An 18440-nucleotide genomic window follows, 5' to 3' on the forward strand; every position below is an offset into this window, starting at 1 on the left:
ACTGCGATTTGCATTCATTTCTACAAACACGAAAGCGCTTGAAACATAAAAATGCAAGAATACAAGAAATTCAGACAGGTATCTTACAGCGTCTCTCCAACGTCTCGCCGTGCGTATGAGAGTTCAGTTGGCCTTATTACTGCAGCGGTACCGCCATCTGGTGGACGTCCCTGTTATGGCGCCTATGCAACGTCATCATTACGCGACGAGAAGAGCGACTGACGATATTTTAAGCGCGTTTTACCACGAAATGTTCGGCCAAGCGTCGAGCACTTAACTTTAACAGTTTATTTGTTTTTTTCCCCATTTTGGTTCGGAGAAACGAGAGGTAAGGGCTATATTAATTGAACATGAGCCAGATGGTAGTGTTTTGCACAGCTCCATGCTCATTGTGACTAGGTACTTTGTGAGCTAAGCCAAAGAATCATAAAATGTGATCTAACTAAAACGAACATGCTAACCAGTGAGTTGTGTAAATATCCCTACAGTTCAGAAAGTCCGGTATGTTTTGCACTTCGCCTTTTCCTTTCCACGCAGAAGTAAACACCGCTTTTAGCATAATCGCTCGTGTCTTGCAGGACATGGCGATGAAGTCCGGCGAGGAGCGCCTGAAGGAGATGGAGGCAGAAATGGCTCTGTGGGTGTCACATTTCGTTGCGTGAGCTGTGTGAGGTCTGATTGATGGAGCGTTTCCTGCTTATTAACCGTGTGACCGCTGATCCAGGTTTGAGCAGGAGGTCCTCGGGGGGCCGGTGGCCATAGCCGCTGGAGGGGCAGCAGTGGTCGAGGCACTGCCAGTCGCCCTCGCTGTTCCGGCGGTCTCCATGGTCAGACCCATCATAGGCACAAACACCTACCATCAGGTAGGAGTTCCACTTAACTTTGTTCCACTTTAATAACAGCCCTCATCAGGTCATCCACTGGTCTGAGTTTATTTGGTTCCTCCTACAGGTTCAGCAGAGTTTGGAAGCAAGGGCTGCGACATTAGTTGGACCTCCACCAACTTTTGTTGGTCCAGGTAAAAATATTTTATCTGAAAGTTTAACTCACCTATCCGACTAAATAAAAAAAATAAAAAAATCAAAGACCCTTGACTGACTTTGGTAGGCCTAGCTTTTTTTATTTGTACTGTTCTTTTTCACTTCTTGTAGTTGTACCACCAGTAAGACCCCCACCTATGATTCGTCCTGCATTTGTCCCACACATCCTTCAGAGACCAGGTAATTCCTCCTTAGTGTAAACTAATTATGCTCAACATATTTGTGAACAAGTATACCCTTGAAACAAAAATCTCCAAACATTCAGGTGGGCAGAGGGTGCCTTTGATGCGTGGACCTCCTCCTCAGGGTATGATGGCTCCTCCACTACCCAGGCCACCACCACCTCCACCTATGATGATGGCACCTCCTCTCACAGGTCCACCCCAGCATCATATGGGTCCTATTGGACCCCCAGTGGGACCTATGAGCTCTATGCCGGTCAGTGGGAATAGTATAATTCCCCACATACTAATGCACTTGTCATTGCTTAGCATATTCTTGAATGTGAAGAAATAATTAAAAATGTGCTATTGTGTGCCTATCAGCAGGTTGCAGGGATGAACACTGTGGTGTCTGCACCACCTAGGCCTGTGAGTCAGACACCTCCCAAAGCAACTCCGAGTGTTATACAAGCAGCACCCACTGTATACACTGCACCACCAGTGCCCCCGGCACAGAAACGACCAGACATCCGGGCCCAGAGACAGGCACGCATGGTGAGGGATTCCCACTGAGAAGATCCTCAAATCAACATTATTACAGTCTCATGATATATGTTTATCTCTCTGTATTAGGAGGAGCTGGCTGCTTTAGTGGCTGAGCAACAGGCAGCTGTGGCTGCAGCTGGATTATTGGACAAAAAAGAAGTGACCTCAGACGACAGCGTCATAGGTCCCAACAAGCCTGAACCAGAGCCTGTCCACGCAGAAGTATGTAATACCAATTTAATAAGAGTTAAGAATCATTGTCACTGGGGCTGTAAACTGTTTGCGATATAAATTTGGCCAACGGGAAAGATTTTTGATTATACTGGCCCACCTCAGACATCGTGAAAAAAATTGCATCACCTGCACAAAACCACGCATACTTGCAGCATGAAGCATTGGTTTTGGGCAAGAGCAAAAAGGTTCAGGTGGCTTTCAGTGTAAGCAGGCAGACACGTTGGACATGTTACCCTTTCCAATTTTAAGTTACATTTAAATTTACTTATCAAATTATATACAGTCTACACGAATGGTTAAATTTATATCGCAATATGAACATAATGCCATATCATACGGCACTAACGGTCACCCTCTTGAGGGGGGAAAAAACTCTGGTGAAGCAACAGTTCAATGATTTGGTTTTATGCAATGTTGATAATGCAGAGGGGTCTTTTCCTGCTAAGATATGCCATGTTTGTGCATTCAGCCAGCAGATAGCAACACAGAAGATAAGAAAAAAGGGAGACAGGAGAAAGTGAAGAAGTGCATTCGAACCGCAGCAGGAACCTCTTGGGAAGACCAAAGTCTGCTAGAATGGGAATCAGGTACATGTTGTATGGCCATGTCCATACAAAAGACGTCATTCCACAAAGACGTCATAAAACAGCTTTTAAAGAACACGTTTCTGTTGATTTTGTTCAAAACTAGCTGCAATTCCTGTACAGTAGTTTTTAGCGTAACGTTTTTGTTTGTTCAGATGATTTCCGGATCTTCTGTGGTGACTTGGGAAACGAGGTGAATGACGATATCTTGGCAAGAGCTTTCAGCCGATACCCCTCCTTTTTGAAAGCCAAGGTGGTGAGAGATAAACGCACCGGTAAAACCAAAGGCTATGGATTTGTCAGTTTCAAGGATCCTAATGACTACGTGCGTGCCATGAGGGAGATGAATGGTAATGCTCCATTTGTAAATAACATGCATGTGCAGTAGATCACTTGTCATGTTTCTGGTTTCCTTACTTCCTAATCAATCAAAATATTAACACGTAAGCCTTTGTGGGATACAATTGCCCATATATTTTTACCTTATCTGACAGCGTAGCATAACCCATTTTTTTCCTCTGTGCAGGAAAATATGTTGGTAGCAGACCCATCAAACTGCGGAAGAGCACTTGGAAGGATCGAAATATGGAGATCGTTCGAAAAAAACAGAAGGAGAGGAAGAAACTGGGCCTTAGATAGGTGCTGTGTATTTGGGTGTGTTCGTGAATCTGTATGTGTGTGGTTGATGTGGCAGCAGCGGCCCTTGGTCTGTGAATATCCTGCATATGACTGTATTTACAATATTTAGTTCTAGACCCCCACCAGGTAATATTAAATTCCAGGCTGGAATTGGTTCATCAGTCGCCAGTAAATATATCCCAATGTTACTGACTTTCATTGTAATTGAGTAACACCAGTTATGTGATGTAATTTTCATGACATATACCAGACTGGACCTGCATTTTGAAGTATGTTTGTAAACTGAGCAGGGATCACAAAATGGCAAGTTGACCCTTCAGAAAATAAAATTGTGCATCGTATGAGTTTTAAATGCCTGTCTGTTACATTTTTTTTCTAATAAATACTGAGTGCTTTTGTAGTGAAGTGTTTGGTAATATATGGCCAGAGACTGGACATTGAATATTTAAACTGGTTGAATATGTTGTACCATGGTAGTCATCTCAGGTTTGCTCTCAGGCCTAGCGAGAAATGAAACGGACCCGTAATCGAAAGGTTGCCGGTTCAAATCCAGAACCGCCAAGGTGCTGCTGAGCAAACGGGACAATAAATACTTAAACCGGTTGAATGTTGTACAGTGAAGTTATTGTACAGTCCCCATACGCGCCTTCCATGGCTGCCCACAGCTCCCTTGTGTGCTGTGCTGTGTATCACAATGACAATCCAATCACTTCGCTTTCACTTGATGCCATGGCCACATTTGGAGGTGGCAATGTAAGGGTGGGCTGGGCTGAAATTGAATGGTCTGTTTTTTAAAACATGGACAATTTAGGATCTCTGCAATTGACTAATGATCTGATGAAATATCAATGTTTTGTTGAACAGATTCTCAGCATGTGGAACATGTATGCAAAGGAGTCTACAGGCCACCGGGGAGTGGTCATTGTGTGCAGGCAGAAGACCCTTGGAACGATTGGTGGCACTGGTACACTAGCACTGATAACCGCTGTCAGTGAAGTGAATAAAATTGATTATCTAGTTTTAGTGGCACCAATCAATTAATGGGATATATTAGCCAGCAATTGATGGCTAAACAGCAACATCACAGCATCTCCAAAATTGCAGCTGTTGTTCCAAAAGTGGTCCATTTTAGGAAATCCGGTGAACACAAGCTCAACTTTTGGTTAAAAGTGTCGACCAGTCTGCCCTGATTCATTCCATACTCCAGCAGTGCATCAAATATCTCTAACCGTTATGAATGATGGGACAATGACTATGGCAGAAAAACACGTGAACATCATTTAACAGCCGTGCTTTTCCAGAGCACCTTAGTAGCAACTCGGGGACACAGTGTTGTAAAGCGAGGCTTGAACCTGTGACTGTCGTGGTCCAGTAGTCATGGGCGAATGCGTTACTCAGGGGTTACTCAGACCACAGGGGTCTATAAAGACCTAGTCTCACATCTTTTATGTCGTAAAAAGAGCAACTAGTTGCTATTGCTCATAAAAAAAAAAAACCCAACCAGGGCACGACCCAGGCCGGCCATCCCCGAGTTGCAGGGCATGACCCAGGCCGTCCCCGAGTTTCAGGGCACTACCCAGGTCGTCCCTGAGTTTCAGGGCACGACCAAGGCCGTACCCGAGTTTCAGGGCACGACCCAGGCCGGCCATCCCTGAGTTGCAGGGCACGACCCAGGCCGTCCCCGAGTTGCAGGGCATGACCCAGGCCGTCCCTGAGTTTCAGAGCATGACCCAGACCGTCCCCGAGTTTCAGGGCACTACCCAGGCCGTCCCTGAGTTTCAGGGCACGACCCAGGCCGTCCCCGAGTTTCAGGGCACTACCCAGGCCGTCCCTGAGTTTCAGGGCACGACCCAGGCCGTCCCCGAGTTTCAGGGCACTACCCAGGCCGTCCCCGAGTTGCAGGGCATGACCCAGGCCGTCCCTGAGTTTCAGAGCATGACCCAGACCGTCCCCGAGTTTCAGGGCACTACCCAGGCCGTCCCTGAGTTTCAGGGCACGACCCAGGCCGTCCCCGAGTTTCAGGGCACTACCCAGGCCGTCCCTGAGTTTCAGGGCACGACCCAGGCCGTCCCCGAGTTTCAGGGCACTACCCAGGCCGTCCCCGAGTTTCAGGGCATGACCCAGGCCGGCCATCCCCGAGTTTCAGGGCACTACCCAGGCCGTCCCCAAGTTTCAGGGGTGATCAGGACTGGAAGCAGCTCCTATTCTCTCCTCCCATCACCTTTATGTCCAGAGTCAGGAGGCGAATTTAAACGCAAAATGGAAGCCGTGGTCCTTCACAGTTGAATGTATTTTTTTGCAGCCGACTGTGGCTGCGCAGACAGCGGGGGAGGACGCGGCGGGTACCAGGAGAGGTTCGGTTCGAGTCGGCCGCCCACCCCCTTTTATATCCCCGGGCCGCCTCCTCCTCCTCCTCCTCCCCGCCTCCGTCTTCGAGGGACGGCTCAGTCGCGGGAGCCTCTCGTTTCGGAGTTGGGGCTTGGAAATACCCGCCCAGCGCACAAGGCCACCGCGGGCGGCAAACAACATGTAAGGGGGTCGGACCGGATCTGATCAGGCGGCGATCGGGACCGGAACCGGGACGAGGCGGGGGGGGGGGTCGAGTTTTACTGCACGAGGACTGGAGAACCGGGAGCGGGTTTTACGACGGAGTTGCTCCCCACTCATCCCCCAAACCTGGATCTCGGAATGGTGGTGAGTCGCGCGGCCGGAGGGACCGGGGTCGGTGTAGGCCGGCGGTTCTGTTTACGTTCACAGCATTTATCAGTTCCGATCGCGATCGCGGCGGGTTCGAGGACGCGCCGGGAGAGAAGCTCCTGCAGGAACTTGACTCGTGCATCTCTGGTCGCTTCTCCGATCGCCTCCCTCCTCCGCGGCGTCTCCCGTCTTCTTCTCCTTTAAAATGCCGCGAAATCGCGTCCTCCGTTTAGCGCCGCGTAACTCGCCCGCAGACCCACGCAGAGGCAAATTGCCATTGTTTACCCCCCCCACCCAACCTCCCCGCCCAAACCCCACGATGCGAGCGCCTTTCTCATCCATGCGGCGCCCCTCCCTGCAGCCGCCGTCGGATGAATGGCGCTGGCGGGCAGCGCTTTAACCGGCCAGGCCCGCCGCTTTTTGTTTATTAGCCGCCGTCAATGACGGATAAACGGCCCATGGCAACTAACACACACACACACACACACACCGCCATCGCTGTCTGTAGACCTGCACCTGGGTGGGGGGCATTCAGGGGCTGTTTTGTGAGAGGAGAACGACCTGCACCATCACGGTGCAACAGGCAATACGGGGACAGCAGGACATGCAAAAAAAAAAAAAAAAAAAGTTCTGTTGTGTGTGCAGGTGGGCAGGGACGGTGCAAAGGACAAGTAGGTACAACTACGTCCATGCAAACGTCACCATCTGAGTAAGGGTCAGAAATCCCCCCCCCGCGTGACCCCTTGCCGGGTGACGGTGGCCGAGAAGCGTCGCTCTGGGAAAACAGCCGGCGAGCGGACGGACGGGTTTTGAATTTGCAGACGTCTCATGCTGAGTGTCACTCGCCTGTGAACCAGAAGACCCAGGTTCAAATCCCACTTACTACCATTGTGTCCCTGAGCAAGACACTTAACCCTGAGTGTCTCCTGTCACTACAGGATAAGGGCATCTGATAAATGTAAATGAGTGTCAGGAAGTCCGGACCAGTGCGAGTCGGGCTCGTGCAGGCTTCAGCCCGCTGCGAAGGCCGCGGGACGGTCGTCCTCCGCCTCGGCAACAGGTCCGTGTTTGCACTGGGAATTGTTTGCATAAAGCTGCTGGGACGGTTGGGCAGGACGGCATCAGGACAACTGCTGTGCACACACATCAGCGCCAAGCACACCAACTGGCCCGGTGGGTTGTGGAAACGTTACCGAACGTTCGCGTTACAGGGAGTGCAGAATTATTAGGCAAGTTGTAATTTTATTATTGAACAACAACCATGTTCTCAATGAACCCAAAAAACTCATTAATATCAAAGCTGAATGTTTTTGGAAGTAGTTTTTAGTTTGTTTTTTATTTTTAGCTATTTTAGGGGGATATCTGTGTGTGCAGGTGACTATTACTGTGCATAATTATTAGGCAACTTAACAAAAAACAAATATATACCCATTTCAATTATTTATTTTTACCAGTGAAAACAATATAACATCTCCACATTCACAAATATACATTTGACATTCAAAAACAAATCAGTGACCAATATAGCCACCTTTCTTTGCAAGGACACTCAAAAGCCTGCCATCCATGGATTCTGTCAGTGTTTTGATCTGTTCACCATCAACATTGCTTGCAGCAGCAACCACAGCCTCCCAGACACTGTTCAGAGAGGTGTACTGTTTTCCCTCCTTGTAAATCTCACATTTGATGATGGACCACATGTTCTCAATGGGGTTCAGATCAGGTGAACAAGGAGGCCATGTCATTAGTTTTTCTTCTTTTATACCCTTTCTTGCCAGCCACGCTGTGGAGTACTTGGACGCGTGTGATGGAGCATTGTCCTGCATGAAAATCATCTTTTTCTTGAAGGATGCAGACTTCTTCCTGTACCACTGCTTGAAGAACGTGCCTTCCAGAAACTGGCAGTAGGACTGGGAGTTGAGCTTGACTCAATCCTCAACCCGAAAAGGCCCCACAAGCTCATCTTTGATGATACCAGCCCAAATCAGTACTCCACCTCCACCTTGCTGGCGTCTGAGTCGGACTGGAGCTCTCTGCCCTTTACCATATCAGCCACGGGCCCATCCATCTGGCCCATCAAGACTCACTCTCATTTCATCAGTCCATAAAACCTTAGAAAAATCAGTATTGAGATATTTCTTGGCCCAGTCTTGACGTTTCAGCTTGTGTCTTGTTCATTGGTGGTCGTCTTTCAGCCTTTCTTACCTTGGCCATGTATCTGAGTATTGCACACCTTGTGCTTTTGGGCACTCCAGTGATGTTGCAGCTCTGAAATATGGCCAAACTGGTGGCAAGTGGCATCTTGGCAGCTGCACGCTTGACTTTTCTCAGTTTATGGGCAGTTATTTTGCGCCTTGGTTTTTCCACACGCTTCTTGCGACACTGTTGACTATTTTGAATGAAATGCTTGATTGTTCGATGATCACGCTTCAGAAGCTTTGCAATTTTAAGAGTGCTGCATCCCTCTGGAAGATATCTCACTATTTTTGTCAAGTCCTTCTTTTGACCCATTTTGCCAAAGGAAAGGAAGTTGCCTAATAATTATGCACACCTGATATAGGGTGTTGATGTCATAAGACCACACCCCTTCTCATTACAGAGATGCACATCACCTAATATACTTAATTGGTAGTAGGCTTTCGAGCCTATACAGCTTGGAGTAAGACAACTTGCATTAAGAGGATGATGTGGACAAAATACTCATTTGCCTAATAATTCTGCACTCCCTGTATTAATCTTTATCGTGATTGTCCAGTTCCAAACCCAGGTGTCCTTTCACGCCTCTCGCCTCGGCAGTTATGTTTGTGTGTCATTTACAAAATCCACGCCGAGATCTGTTAAAGGCCGCCGAGGAGGTACGCGCTGGCCAGTTGTATTTTTTTTGCCACTTTCTGCGTGCCGACTTGCGACTTGCAGTTGCCAAGCTTCTCAAGGGCAAAAACGCGCTGCCGTGGCCGCGGCGGCGGGTGACCAAGGTGTTTCATTACAAACACAGCATCTCATCTCGGCCAAACGTCTGGCGGGGAGCGTGGGTGTTAATTTTAGCCACTAGCCCTAGAACACTGTGCCGCCGCTGCACTCGCCGTATTATTCCGAGCGCCGGCCTGTTAAACACGCCGTACTCAACACACATCCTGGACGTTTCATTTCGCCGCGCAGTGTCATACAGCGTGGTCTGGGCCTTGGGTTTTAAATAACTTTAATATAATCAGAGTGTTGTACAGGGTGGCCCATATATATGGATACACCTAAATAAAATGGGAATGGTTGGTGACATTTACATTTACAGCATTTATCAGACTCCCTTATCCAGAGCGACTTATGGTCAGTAGTTACAGGGGACAGTTCCCCCCAAGTGTCTTGCTCAGGGACACAATGGTAGTAAGCGGGATTTGAACCTGGGTCTTCTGGTTCATAGGCGAGTGTGTTACCCACTAGGCTACAACCACCCTAATTGAACACATTTTATAAGTGGTCAGAAACTTGTAAATAACTCATGAAAGAATAAAGTTACGTTAAAACCATTGTTTTTCTTGTGAAATTACCAATAAATTCGATGTGTCACATGACCCTTTTCCTATTGAAAAAACAAAAGTTGGAACCAAGATGACCGACTTCAAAATGGCCACTATGGTCACCACCCATCTTGAAAAGTTTGCCCCCTCACATATACTAATGTGCCACAAACAGGACGTTAATATCACCAACCATTCCCATTTTATTAAGGTGTATCCATATAAATGGCCCACCCTGTACTAAATACATGAAATCATACGTGACTGAGCAACAAAATCCATCCATACATGAAATGCGTCGATCTTTTTGAGCCAGAAGGGCATTCGAGTTATTCATATCGCTGCTTGCTGGCGTTTTGTCTTTGTCTACTTGCACAAAAGCTACATGGGAACGAAGTTTTTCAGGTGATCACGCAAGCCTCATTCTCAGCTGCCTCTTGGTTTTGTGGCAATTACATAAAGGCCTGAAGTGAGGCGGGAGCGAGGGGGGCGTCTGGGTCCGTCCGGGGGGTCTCCCACATCCTGTTTACTGCTTCCTGGTCCTGCAAGGTGGAGGGACGGCAGAGGCGTGTCTGGAGAAAGTCATGATGGGGGGAAAAAAAAGATAATTATTTAACGAAGGGCACGTGCGCGTCTCGCACCCAAGTCATCGCTTGGTCGAAGCGTTCAGTCCATGCAAATCCTTTCCGGTTTGAATAAGCGGAGCCTGGTGTTTAGTCACATCACGTTTGTGTGTCCCTGCGTGCCCTTTACGATAAAGTAAATGAGAGGGCTTTCAGCAAAGAGCTGCTGAGATATGGAAGATGGAACATCTGGCTTAAATAAAGCTTTGTGAGAAGAAAGCCGCTGGAATAGTTTCTAATGGAGTTCAGGGCTTTCCCGACACGCGCTTGGTTTGCTAGAGGAAGCGGTGATTTTTCTTATAGAATTCATAAAGATAATGAAGTAATAATAACGTGAGGTGATTGTCACATGTGATACACAGCAGCGCAGCACACGGTGCACACAGTGAAATACCGTAGGGGCTCGGTATTTTCCGGCCACTGCAGACAAACGTTCTGCCGTCATCTTTCTTGTTTTCACATTTATGAAAACCCAGTGAAGCACAATCGCTTTCGTAAGACAACGCAACCCAGAAGGCCCTCGGAAGTCCCGTATTCTTACTGCGCCGCACACGTGGAGTCACACGAGTCCCTCGATTCGAGGTGATTCGTGGGGGAAGCCTCTTCTTTCCGTTCAACTCATCCCTCAATTATGGAGGGATATATATCTTCGTAACCGTATTTAATATTTTTTTTACCAATAGGCCGTAACCTGGCTTTTCATTCGTAGCTGTGATTGCTGTAATTGCTCTCGCGGCCTGTAGTCGGATGCTCGGGGAGGCACCGCGTGACCTCACGCCGCTGGCCAGACAACTCATCTCGCTCTGGTCCACTAGTCCAGGGTTGACCCCGGGGCAGGAGAGGGCGGTTCAGCCGGGAGGGCCCCGTCCTCACGCCCCGCCACCCCTCATCGCCCCAGACGGGGTCCGAGCAGCGTCCTGCAAACGTCGCAGCCTGCGTCTCTTCTCACACTTGTCTTTTCTCATGAATTTCTTTGATCATTAGTAAATCTGTCTGAACATCGACTACCACTGACCTGTTATAAATAAAACAATATATATATTTCTGAAGAAAGCATCTGACAGCCATAGATTCTATTGATTTTTATCCTAGAAAACATAAAGAAGGATGCTGGTAATGAAGTTGAAGTTGAAGTCTAATCTAACTGAAGTTCAAATTCTTAATACATTTATCCAAACAGACGCGAAGTTTGGCTTTTTAGCTCGCTGTGAGAGGAGAAGAGCCGCGTTCGTGTTTGCTCTCGCCAGCTCTGAATTTGCACTCTGTACTGACATTTACACACTCCTCTTCATGTCCCGCTTTTATTAATCTGCCTCGAACCCGCGCTCCTGTGGAAACATCTGCTCCGAGCTCCTCCCCCAATTATTCTGTGACTTGCGGTGCCTGGCGTAGTCAGCTCCCTCACGCCACACACACACACACACACACACACACCCTCTCCCTTGCTCTCTGGTTGCCTCGCTCGCTCCCGTGTCTCCAGATGGGATCAGAGGGGAGTGTTTAGTATGCTGTCGGCGACTATGCCTTTCCTGCCGCGGAGAAGAAAAGGGCCGGAGCAAGAGCGGGAGCAGGGGCCGGCGTGGCAGCCCGGTTTCCAAGGATCCCTCTTGTGGAATTCCCAGGATGAAAATGGCCGGGGTCTTGCACAACACCGGCCCTCCTTGCTCCACCTCCCAGCAAGCTTTTCCCATGCCAGAGTCTTAGGGGGCTGGAACCTGGACAGGACGTTGCATCATTGGAGATGGTGCCCTACGCTCGTCTGAAGAGACGGGGTAGGGGGAGAAGCTTTTTAACCATGAATGAGGTCCTTTCGTGTGGGTGGGGGGCTGGGTGAGTGTTTAAAAGGGAGGTGGGGGGGGGGTTTCAAAGCCATGGCTGAATGGGAAGGCCAAGGACTGCTGGGGATTTTTTTTAAAGGTTTGGAATTGTACTGGGGTGTTCCCAAACAAACCAGAAAAGTGACATAAGGCAGCGATAAAGTGCTAAAATGGCTCATATTTAAGCGAAATGCCTGATTTCTATCATATTATATTTTAGTGTGTGTATACCCTCAAAACCCCTTTCCGTGTACATCTGAGCTAATGCAACTTTTTGTCATTTTTAATAATTTGTCCCTAAACTCTAGCTCCTCAGCTTCACCCTGATGGGACATATCAGGCTCCGCCGGGCCACTTGTTGCCCCCCCCCCCCAGTGGTACACTAAACTGCCCCATTGGCGCTGCATTAGCCCAAGCGGCAGCTCTGGGGCTGTGATGATGGTCGCAACGATCTCGAGTCAGGATTTGTGATGCTGCCCCTCCCATCACACATGATTCTCCCTCCCTCACACATCATGACTCGCTCGCTTAGTCCCAGGAGAAAGGGATGCTGACGTCCAGTAGTAAGATGGGGTGAGGGACCTTCCTGGAAGGGAAGGATCAATCCTTATATCCTCAGATAGATTGTGTAGAATGGTGAAGGTGCAGCTCGTACCTTGACACCCTTTGCGCTGCAGTCAGGTCCGGACTTAAGATCAGTTTGAATTTTAGCTTGAGCTGTTTCTTTCTGTTGTGTAAGGCAGACATAAGTAAGGACACACACAAGTCTTCGGAGGGACGGAGAATTATGGTGGCTATGAAAGACAATTAACAATGGCCAATGTCTTTCTTTTTTTTTTCTGCTTGACTGGCTAGGCTTCTACGCCATTGTCTCGTTTTGAGGTCACATCATGGACGCCTGCTGCGACCGTGATAGAAAAACAGTAATCATAATGGCCCGTTAGGATTTGTGTCCTCCAGAGATTTGTCAGAACTGACTGACGGTGAGTGGGTTTGGTCCATCTGCTGCTGAGCGTAATAGGACGCGTGTGGCTGTATTTCTGGCAGCAGAGGGTTGCTTAAAAAGCGCGTAGTTTCGTTATTGTGGCCGTTCATAATGAATCGCGGGGGTAAGAAACGGACTGGGAAGGGGCGGGGGTGTGTGTGTGTGTGTGCTGACCCACTTTATTCTATGTATACCTACAGGCGTAACAGCCCTGGCCAGGCCATCTCAGCAACACACACACACACACACACACACACACACACAGGACCCAGCTTATCTTCTGAAAATAGCCTCTTCTGCACCTTATGAGACCGACGTTCACACACATGCATTGGGCCGGTTACTGTACAAATGCTTCACATGTGAGGCTCGCGTTCATCTATTTAAAGCAGGGCTTGCTTCAAATCTGCAGTTCTAAGCGCCAACCGCCCAGCCGACGACTGCCTTTCATCTGCAACAAACCTCAGACCTCATTCAGTGTGTTGCTATGGAAACACTGAGCCACAAATACTTCTCAGGCCTTGCATTAATTAGGTGTCTTTTTTTTTTTTTTTTTTTGTTCTGTGTAAAGATGTCAGATATGTGCCAGAAATGTGCCTGGTCTCGTGTGCGTGGCTTTGTGTCTTCTTTTTATTATTGCCGTGTGCTCCTGCCGTAGGCCTGCGCACATCTGGCTGCTCGGAAAGTCAGACCACGGACGTCCAAAAACTCTGACACAACAGAGAAATCGTCCCTACGAGGAACACACCCCTTTTTCCTGCTGGTTCCCATAGCAGCCAAATTGTCCCCATACCAGGGAATTTCACACTGATACGATCACGATGGCCAGGCCTACTCTGTGCTTGACTAAGCCCGAGTTTGCCTAAGCAAAGAGCGGTCCTCGAGTAAAATCTGTCGTGATGTATTCACACACTATACACACAGTAGGCCTTTTATGCTTCATGCAAAACTTGAAGCTCATCGCCTTTTACTTCTGGCATTTAGGCAAATCGGCCTTCCATATATGAACAGTTTCCGACTTCGCTGTTCCGATTTCTGTAGAAGGGCACTTAGGGCACTTGGGTCTATTGATGACTCCTATAAAATAATGCTTTGGGGAGTGGCAGTGTCACACATGCTGAAAATAACTGCGCTCCATAATCTACACAGTGCTCCATTTTATGGTAAAGCGCTTTGTAAATTATGTGTTATTTGGCTATATTTCCTTTTCAAAAGTTCACGTCAGTTTTTTTGTGTTGGGTGCAGGTGGCTTAGGCCTTGCATTGCTCCCTCCTGAAGTGGGTCAGATTTGACCCTAAATGCTTGGAAAGTTCTGAGATTACCCAAATATAGACCATCAAATGGGTCAGCTCATGTGGACTAGAATCCGTTCATAGTGGGTGTCATGAGCTGTCACTCTCACAGCTCTTCGGTAATTTTAAGTTACACCAATCTGCATATTCCTTGCATACTAAACTTTATTTTTTACATCAAATCCACACTAATATGTGAATGTACTGTGCATTGCAATTTGGAGAACGCTTGGCATTTTTGACTGGATTCTCCACGTATGAACAATGAAAGGAGGAGGATGGAGGAGGAGATGCTCAAAACACCCAGCCATGTACTGGAGATGATGACCCAGTGCTTTTCTCTCTGTGTGACCAAGAGCCATGTGTGCCACCAACCCTGTAACTCACCCATTCACAGGGCTGTGTGGTGGAATAAGCCAGTGGTGGCTTTATAGTGGTGACATTCACATGCACAGAAGATCTTGGTTTTTTTTTTTAAGCAGAATGTCACGCGCCATCTGCTTCTTGCTTTTCTGGTGTCGTTTCTCCACACAAAATGACTTTTTTGGAGTGACTTCTAAAGCTGCTCTTGATCCGGACTTGATGCTACTCAGCTTTTAGCTGGACCTAAGTCAGGTTCCTGATTCAGTTTAATCTGTTAGACATCACTGTGCACCACTCTCATGTGCCTGTGTGTGTGTGTGTGTGTTTTTTTTTTTTTTATAAAAGCATCTCCCATAGGGACTGTAAACCATGTCACACAGGGCTGCAATTAAATGGCCTTTATTTCCCTTTTCTGTGTCAAGTGTCGGGAGCCCAGTGGTTTGGGAAATTTGCCATGTTTGTGCGAGCAATGAGCCTGACAGACATGCCTGGTAAGTGTCCCTTTTCACCCCGTACCACCTCGTGTCTTTTCTGTGTCTGTGCGTGGTCTGTACATGAGCATGCCAGCCTGTGTGGCCACCGTGGTGCATTCGAATGAAGATGCATGCCTTTTTTGGGGTCTCAGCATATCTATGTATCTATGTCTGTGTGTGTGTGTTTTATCATCCCCGTGGTTGTGTAGCTGCACCTGTGTGTGTGTGTGTGTGTGTATTTCCCCCATCCTTTGCCATTGTTTGCTTACTGTAAATGTGCAGCGGTGTTTGATTTATTTAAAATATTTTGGGGGGGGGGGGGGGGTTGGTGCTGCTGGCGGAACTGCAGCCATTTTGAACTGATGACGAGCTTCTGCTCGATGCCTCCTCACAAGCTTCATCCCACGTCCTCCACTACACCCACACACACACACACACACAGTTATTCTACTGGGTCTGAAAGCATGCTCATGGAGGAAATTCCGGCCGGCGAGGAGCCTCAGTCCCGCCACATACCCTGACTTCAGATCAGTCTTCACGTCGTGAAATATTCAACAGGTATGAGTGTGCGTGCGCCGGTGGGTGTTGTCAGCCCGGCGGCTGTGTCTGGTTACCCGTCCTGCTCTGGCTTCGGCCATTAGTGGCTGTGCCGCGGCCCGAGCCGGAGTCACAATGGGCGGCTGAGGTGAAGACAGACACGGCTGGATGGAGAGGAGGCGGCAGCGCGGCCTCGTCTGACCACCAAGTCCTGAGTGAGACGCCTGAGGGAGGGGCAGCCATGTTCAGGAAGAGGAAGCTGGTGCTGAAGGTACTGAGCAGGATGTCAGCAGTAGGGAGGTGTGCTGGATGCCTGGGTAGATGTGCTCACCCGTGTTTTGGGGCCTTTTCTATGCAGTGGACAGGTGAACCGTGGGGACGTTTGTGGGCCTGCTGGTCTTTATCTCTGAGCTATGGAGTGGGCGGTGCAGTAGTGCTTTGTCCCAAACCGTCTGTTGGGGGAAATTTGACACTCCCGGGTTAAGGAGGTGTGGGGTTACTAGAGATGAACAAGCCGTGTGGAGGCTTTTCCTCCACTTTTCCTTGCTACCAAGCAGGGTGTAAGTTGGTTGTGTCTCTATGGGGTCTCGCACTTCTCCGTAGGCAAAATTTACACCTTTTTATTTAATGCCAAGTGTCAGTAGTTGAGTTCTAATAACCACTTCATGTATACACACACTCCGTTGGAACTGACATTGCAAAAAATATTAATGTCACATTAAATACAAAAGTAGTAATTACTTTTCTTAAGTCGGGCATTTTTTTCTTTTTGGAATTTCCGCCTTAATGTGCCCAAAAACAGTGCGTACCCTGTGGCACATGGTGCTGTGTGCGTTTAAATATTTTCATCTGGTCGCTCGTGATTTCCACTGTCTGTGCATCCAGATGCAGGCGCATCGCAGGCGAACCTGCAGGCATGCACAGCGTGTTTGCAGTAAATTTGCACCTGCATGGCACCCACATGGAGGTTTGCATCCTTATCCTGCGTTGTTCAAGGTGAAGCAGATAAGGGGTCTCGGGCGGGAACCAGTTTGCTCAGTCATAACACATAAGCTGATCCAGTCAGCAGTGTCTTATGAATGCAGGAGCAGGAAGGTCTGGTTCATTGTTTACAATGATGAAATTAATCTGCATCCACCATATACCCCATCTCCCAATGTGTTTTACCTTTTGCTGGTTTAAGTGCTATGAAATATTAGATCAAAAGAGGACATGCCTTAGCCCATTAATAAATGTCATGTTGTTAGACTGGTCCTCTATTTTATTTTGGTTTAAAACAACTGTGTGTGGGTAGTGTAGAATTTTCTGTGTGGGTGTTTGTGTGTGTGTGTGTGTGTGTGTGTGTGTGTGTGTGTGTGGTAATAAGAAAAGTATATTAACTTTTTACTGAGGTCACTTCACCTTTCCAAAAATAACATATACATTCCAAATTGACGTGTGTGTGTGTGTGTGTGTGTGTGTATATATATATGTTAATTAAAAATTATATATATATATATATATATACACACACACACACACACACACACACACACACACCCATATATATATGGGTGTTGAAATGGAGCTATATACACACACACACACAATTTCCCTCTCTTTCGGGCCCCAGTTGTCATCTGCCCCCCTCGTCTGAAAGGCAGATTCTCTGTTTGCCGTTAGGAACAAGGCCAGAAGAGCCACATTTCGTTAGAGATGCACTGGGTCATGAAGGATGGTGTCAACAAAAGGAACAAGAGAATGAGGGTGAAACAAATAGACAGCAGAAACCGAAAACGTTTGTCTTGTGTTTTTCAGTCAACGAATGGCCTTACCAAGGGTACAAGCTCAGTTCTCTGGAGCAAAATGTGTTGCCCTGGGATACTTGTGGAAGGGGTTTCATTGAATACTATGGGCCAGTTTCCTGTTCACTATTAAGCCTAGTCCTAGGCTTTGACCCAAGGTTATTGTTATTTATGCTAAATGTTTGAAGGATACTACCTGATACAGAACAACTAATAATCAGTAGTTACAGGGTTAAGTGTCTTGCTCATTGACACAATGGTAGTAAGTGAAGTTTGAACCTGTGACGTTGTGGTCGTCTGGTTCATAGGTGAGTGACGTGACACAACAAAATGTTGTGACAGTCGCCCGGGGAGCAGTGTGTGGGGACAGTGCTTTTTCTCAGTGGCACCTTGGTGGTTCGGGATTGGAACTGGCAACCTTCTGACTACGGGGCCGCTTCCTTAGCCACTAGGCCACCACTGCCCCTCTCAGGCCACTCTCGTGTATGTTAATAACACACACAGCTTCATCCATCACATCAGTGTATGAACACATTCAGTGAGCGCCATTCATTGAACACGTTCATGTACACTGAACTGAACATGTAAAGCATTTTACAACTAGATGTGGTGAATGTGAGTAGTGAGAGCAAGAGAAATGCTCACATTTTTGGCACCGTTTACAGATTACAAGTGTGCATGCTTTACATTTTTTTTTGGAACAGATCAACCATTTGAGGCAGAATGGGAGTTCTGCACATGCACTGATTTCAGGCAGTCTGTACAGATTGTGCACACCCAGTGTATTTTCTAATTTAGTAGCCCACGAGGAATGAGAAGTCGCAACACTAGACCGTTCCTCAGAAGAAATGGCAGGAAATCCATAATAATTTGGAAGCGATGGTTCAAGAGCAACACTGTGTGCTGCTGGTTCAAATAGCATAGGGGATTAAAGACAGGTGGGGTCAACATTGTTACAGATCTTTTTATCAAGCCACATTTCACACAGAAACATGAAGATATTAATGTAGACTACATCTCACACCGGAGTGACCTCCCCGAAATCATCCTCCCGTTGAGCTTTGATATTACTTAGAATGGAAATAATTTATCATTATTTCTGATTGATGAAACCATCAGAAATAATAGGATTGTATAGACGTGCAATCAG

The 18440-nt window shown here is 47.7% G+C and overlaps 2 protein-coding genes across 4 annotated transcripts in view; both read left to right on the forward strand.

Annotated features, from left to right (window-relative positions):
- Positions 1-190: 190 nt before the first annotated feature.
- Positions 191-3604, forward strand: rbm42 (RNA binding motif protein 42). Of its 2 annotated transcripts, none has more exons than XM_028981232.1 (11): positions 191-328; positions 579-637; positions 725-863; positions 952-1018; positions 1152-1220; positions 1306-1478; positions 1586-1756; positions 1835-1969; positions 2451-2568; positions 2721-2915; positions 3092-3604. In XM_028981232.1, the coding sequence occupies exons 2-11, from the start codon at positions 582-584 to the stop codon at positions 3202-3204; spliced, it is 1236 nt and encodes a 411-aa protein (XP_028837065.1). In that variant the 5' UTR covers positions 191-328; positions 579-581; the 3' UTR covers positions 3205-3604. The 2 variants fall into 2 exon arrangements, with proteins under 2 accessions (XP_028837065.1, XP_028837066.1); XM_028981233.1 differs by having other exon boundaries at positions 1589-1756.
- Positions 3605-5631: 2027 nt separating this feature from the next.
- Positions 5632-18440, forward strand: part of arhgap33 (Rho GTPase activating protein 33) — a 32229-nt gene continuing 19420 nt past the window's right edge. Inside the window, exons 1-2 of one of the 2 annotated variants that reach the window (XM_028980325.1) lie at positions 5632-5898; positions 14919-14987. Coding sequence is in view for 1 of the 2 variants with exons in the window: in XM_028980323.1 (XP_028836156.1) it covers positions 5893-5898 (6 nt within the window). In the remaining variant the exon portion in view is untranslated. The remainder of the gene's footprint in view (positions 5899-14918; positions 14988-18440) is intronic. The other variant, XM_028980323.1, reaches the window with a different exon arrangement.

Source organism: Denticeps clupeoides, chromosome 5 (genome assembly GCF_900700375.1).
Source record: "Denticeps clupeoides chromosome 5, fDenClu1.1, whole genome shotgun sequence".
NCBI classification, from domain to species: Eukaryota; Metazoa; Chordata; class Actinopteri; order Clupeiformes; family Denticipitidae; genus Denticeps; species Denticeps clupeoides.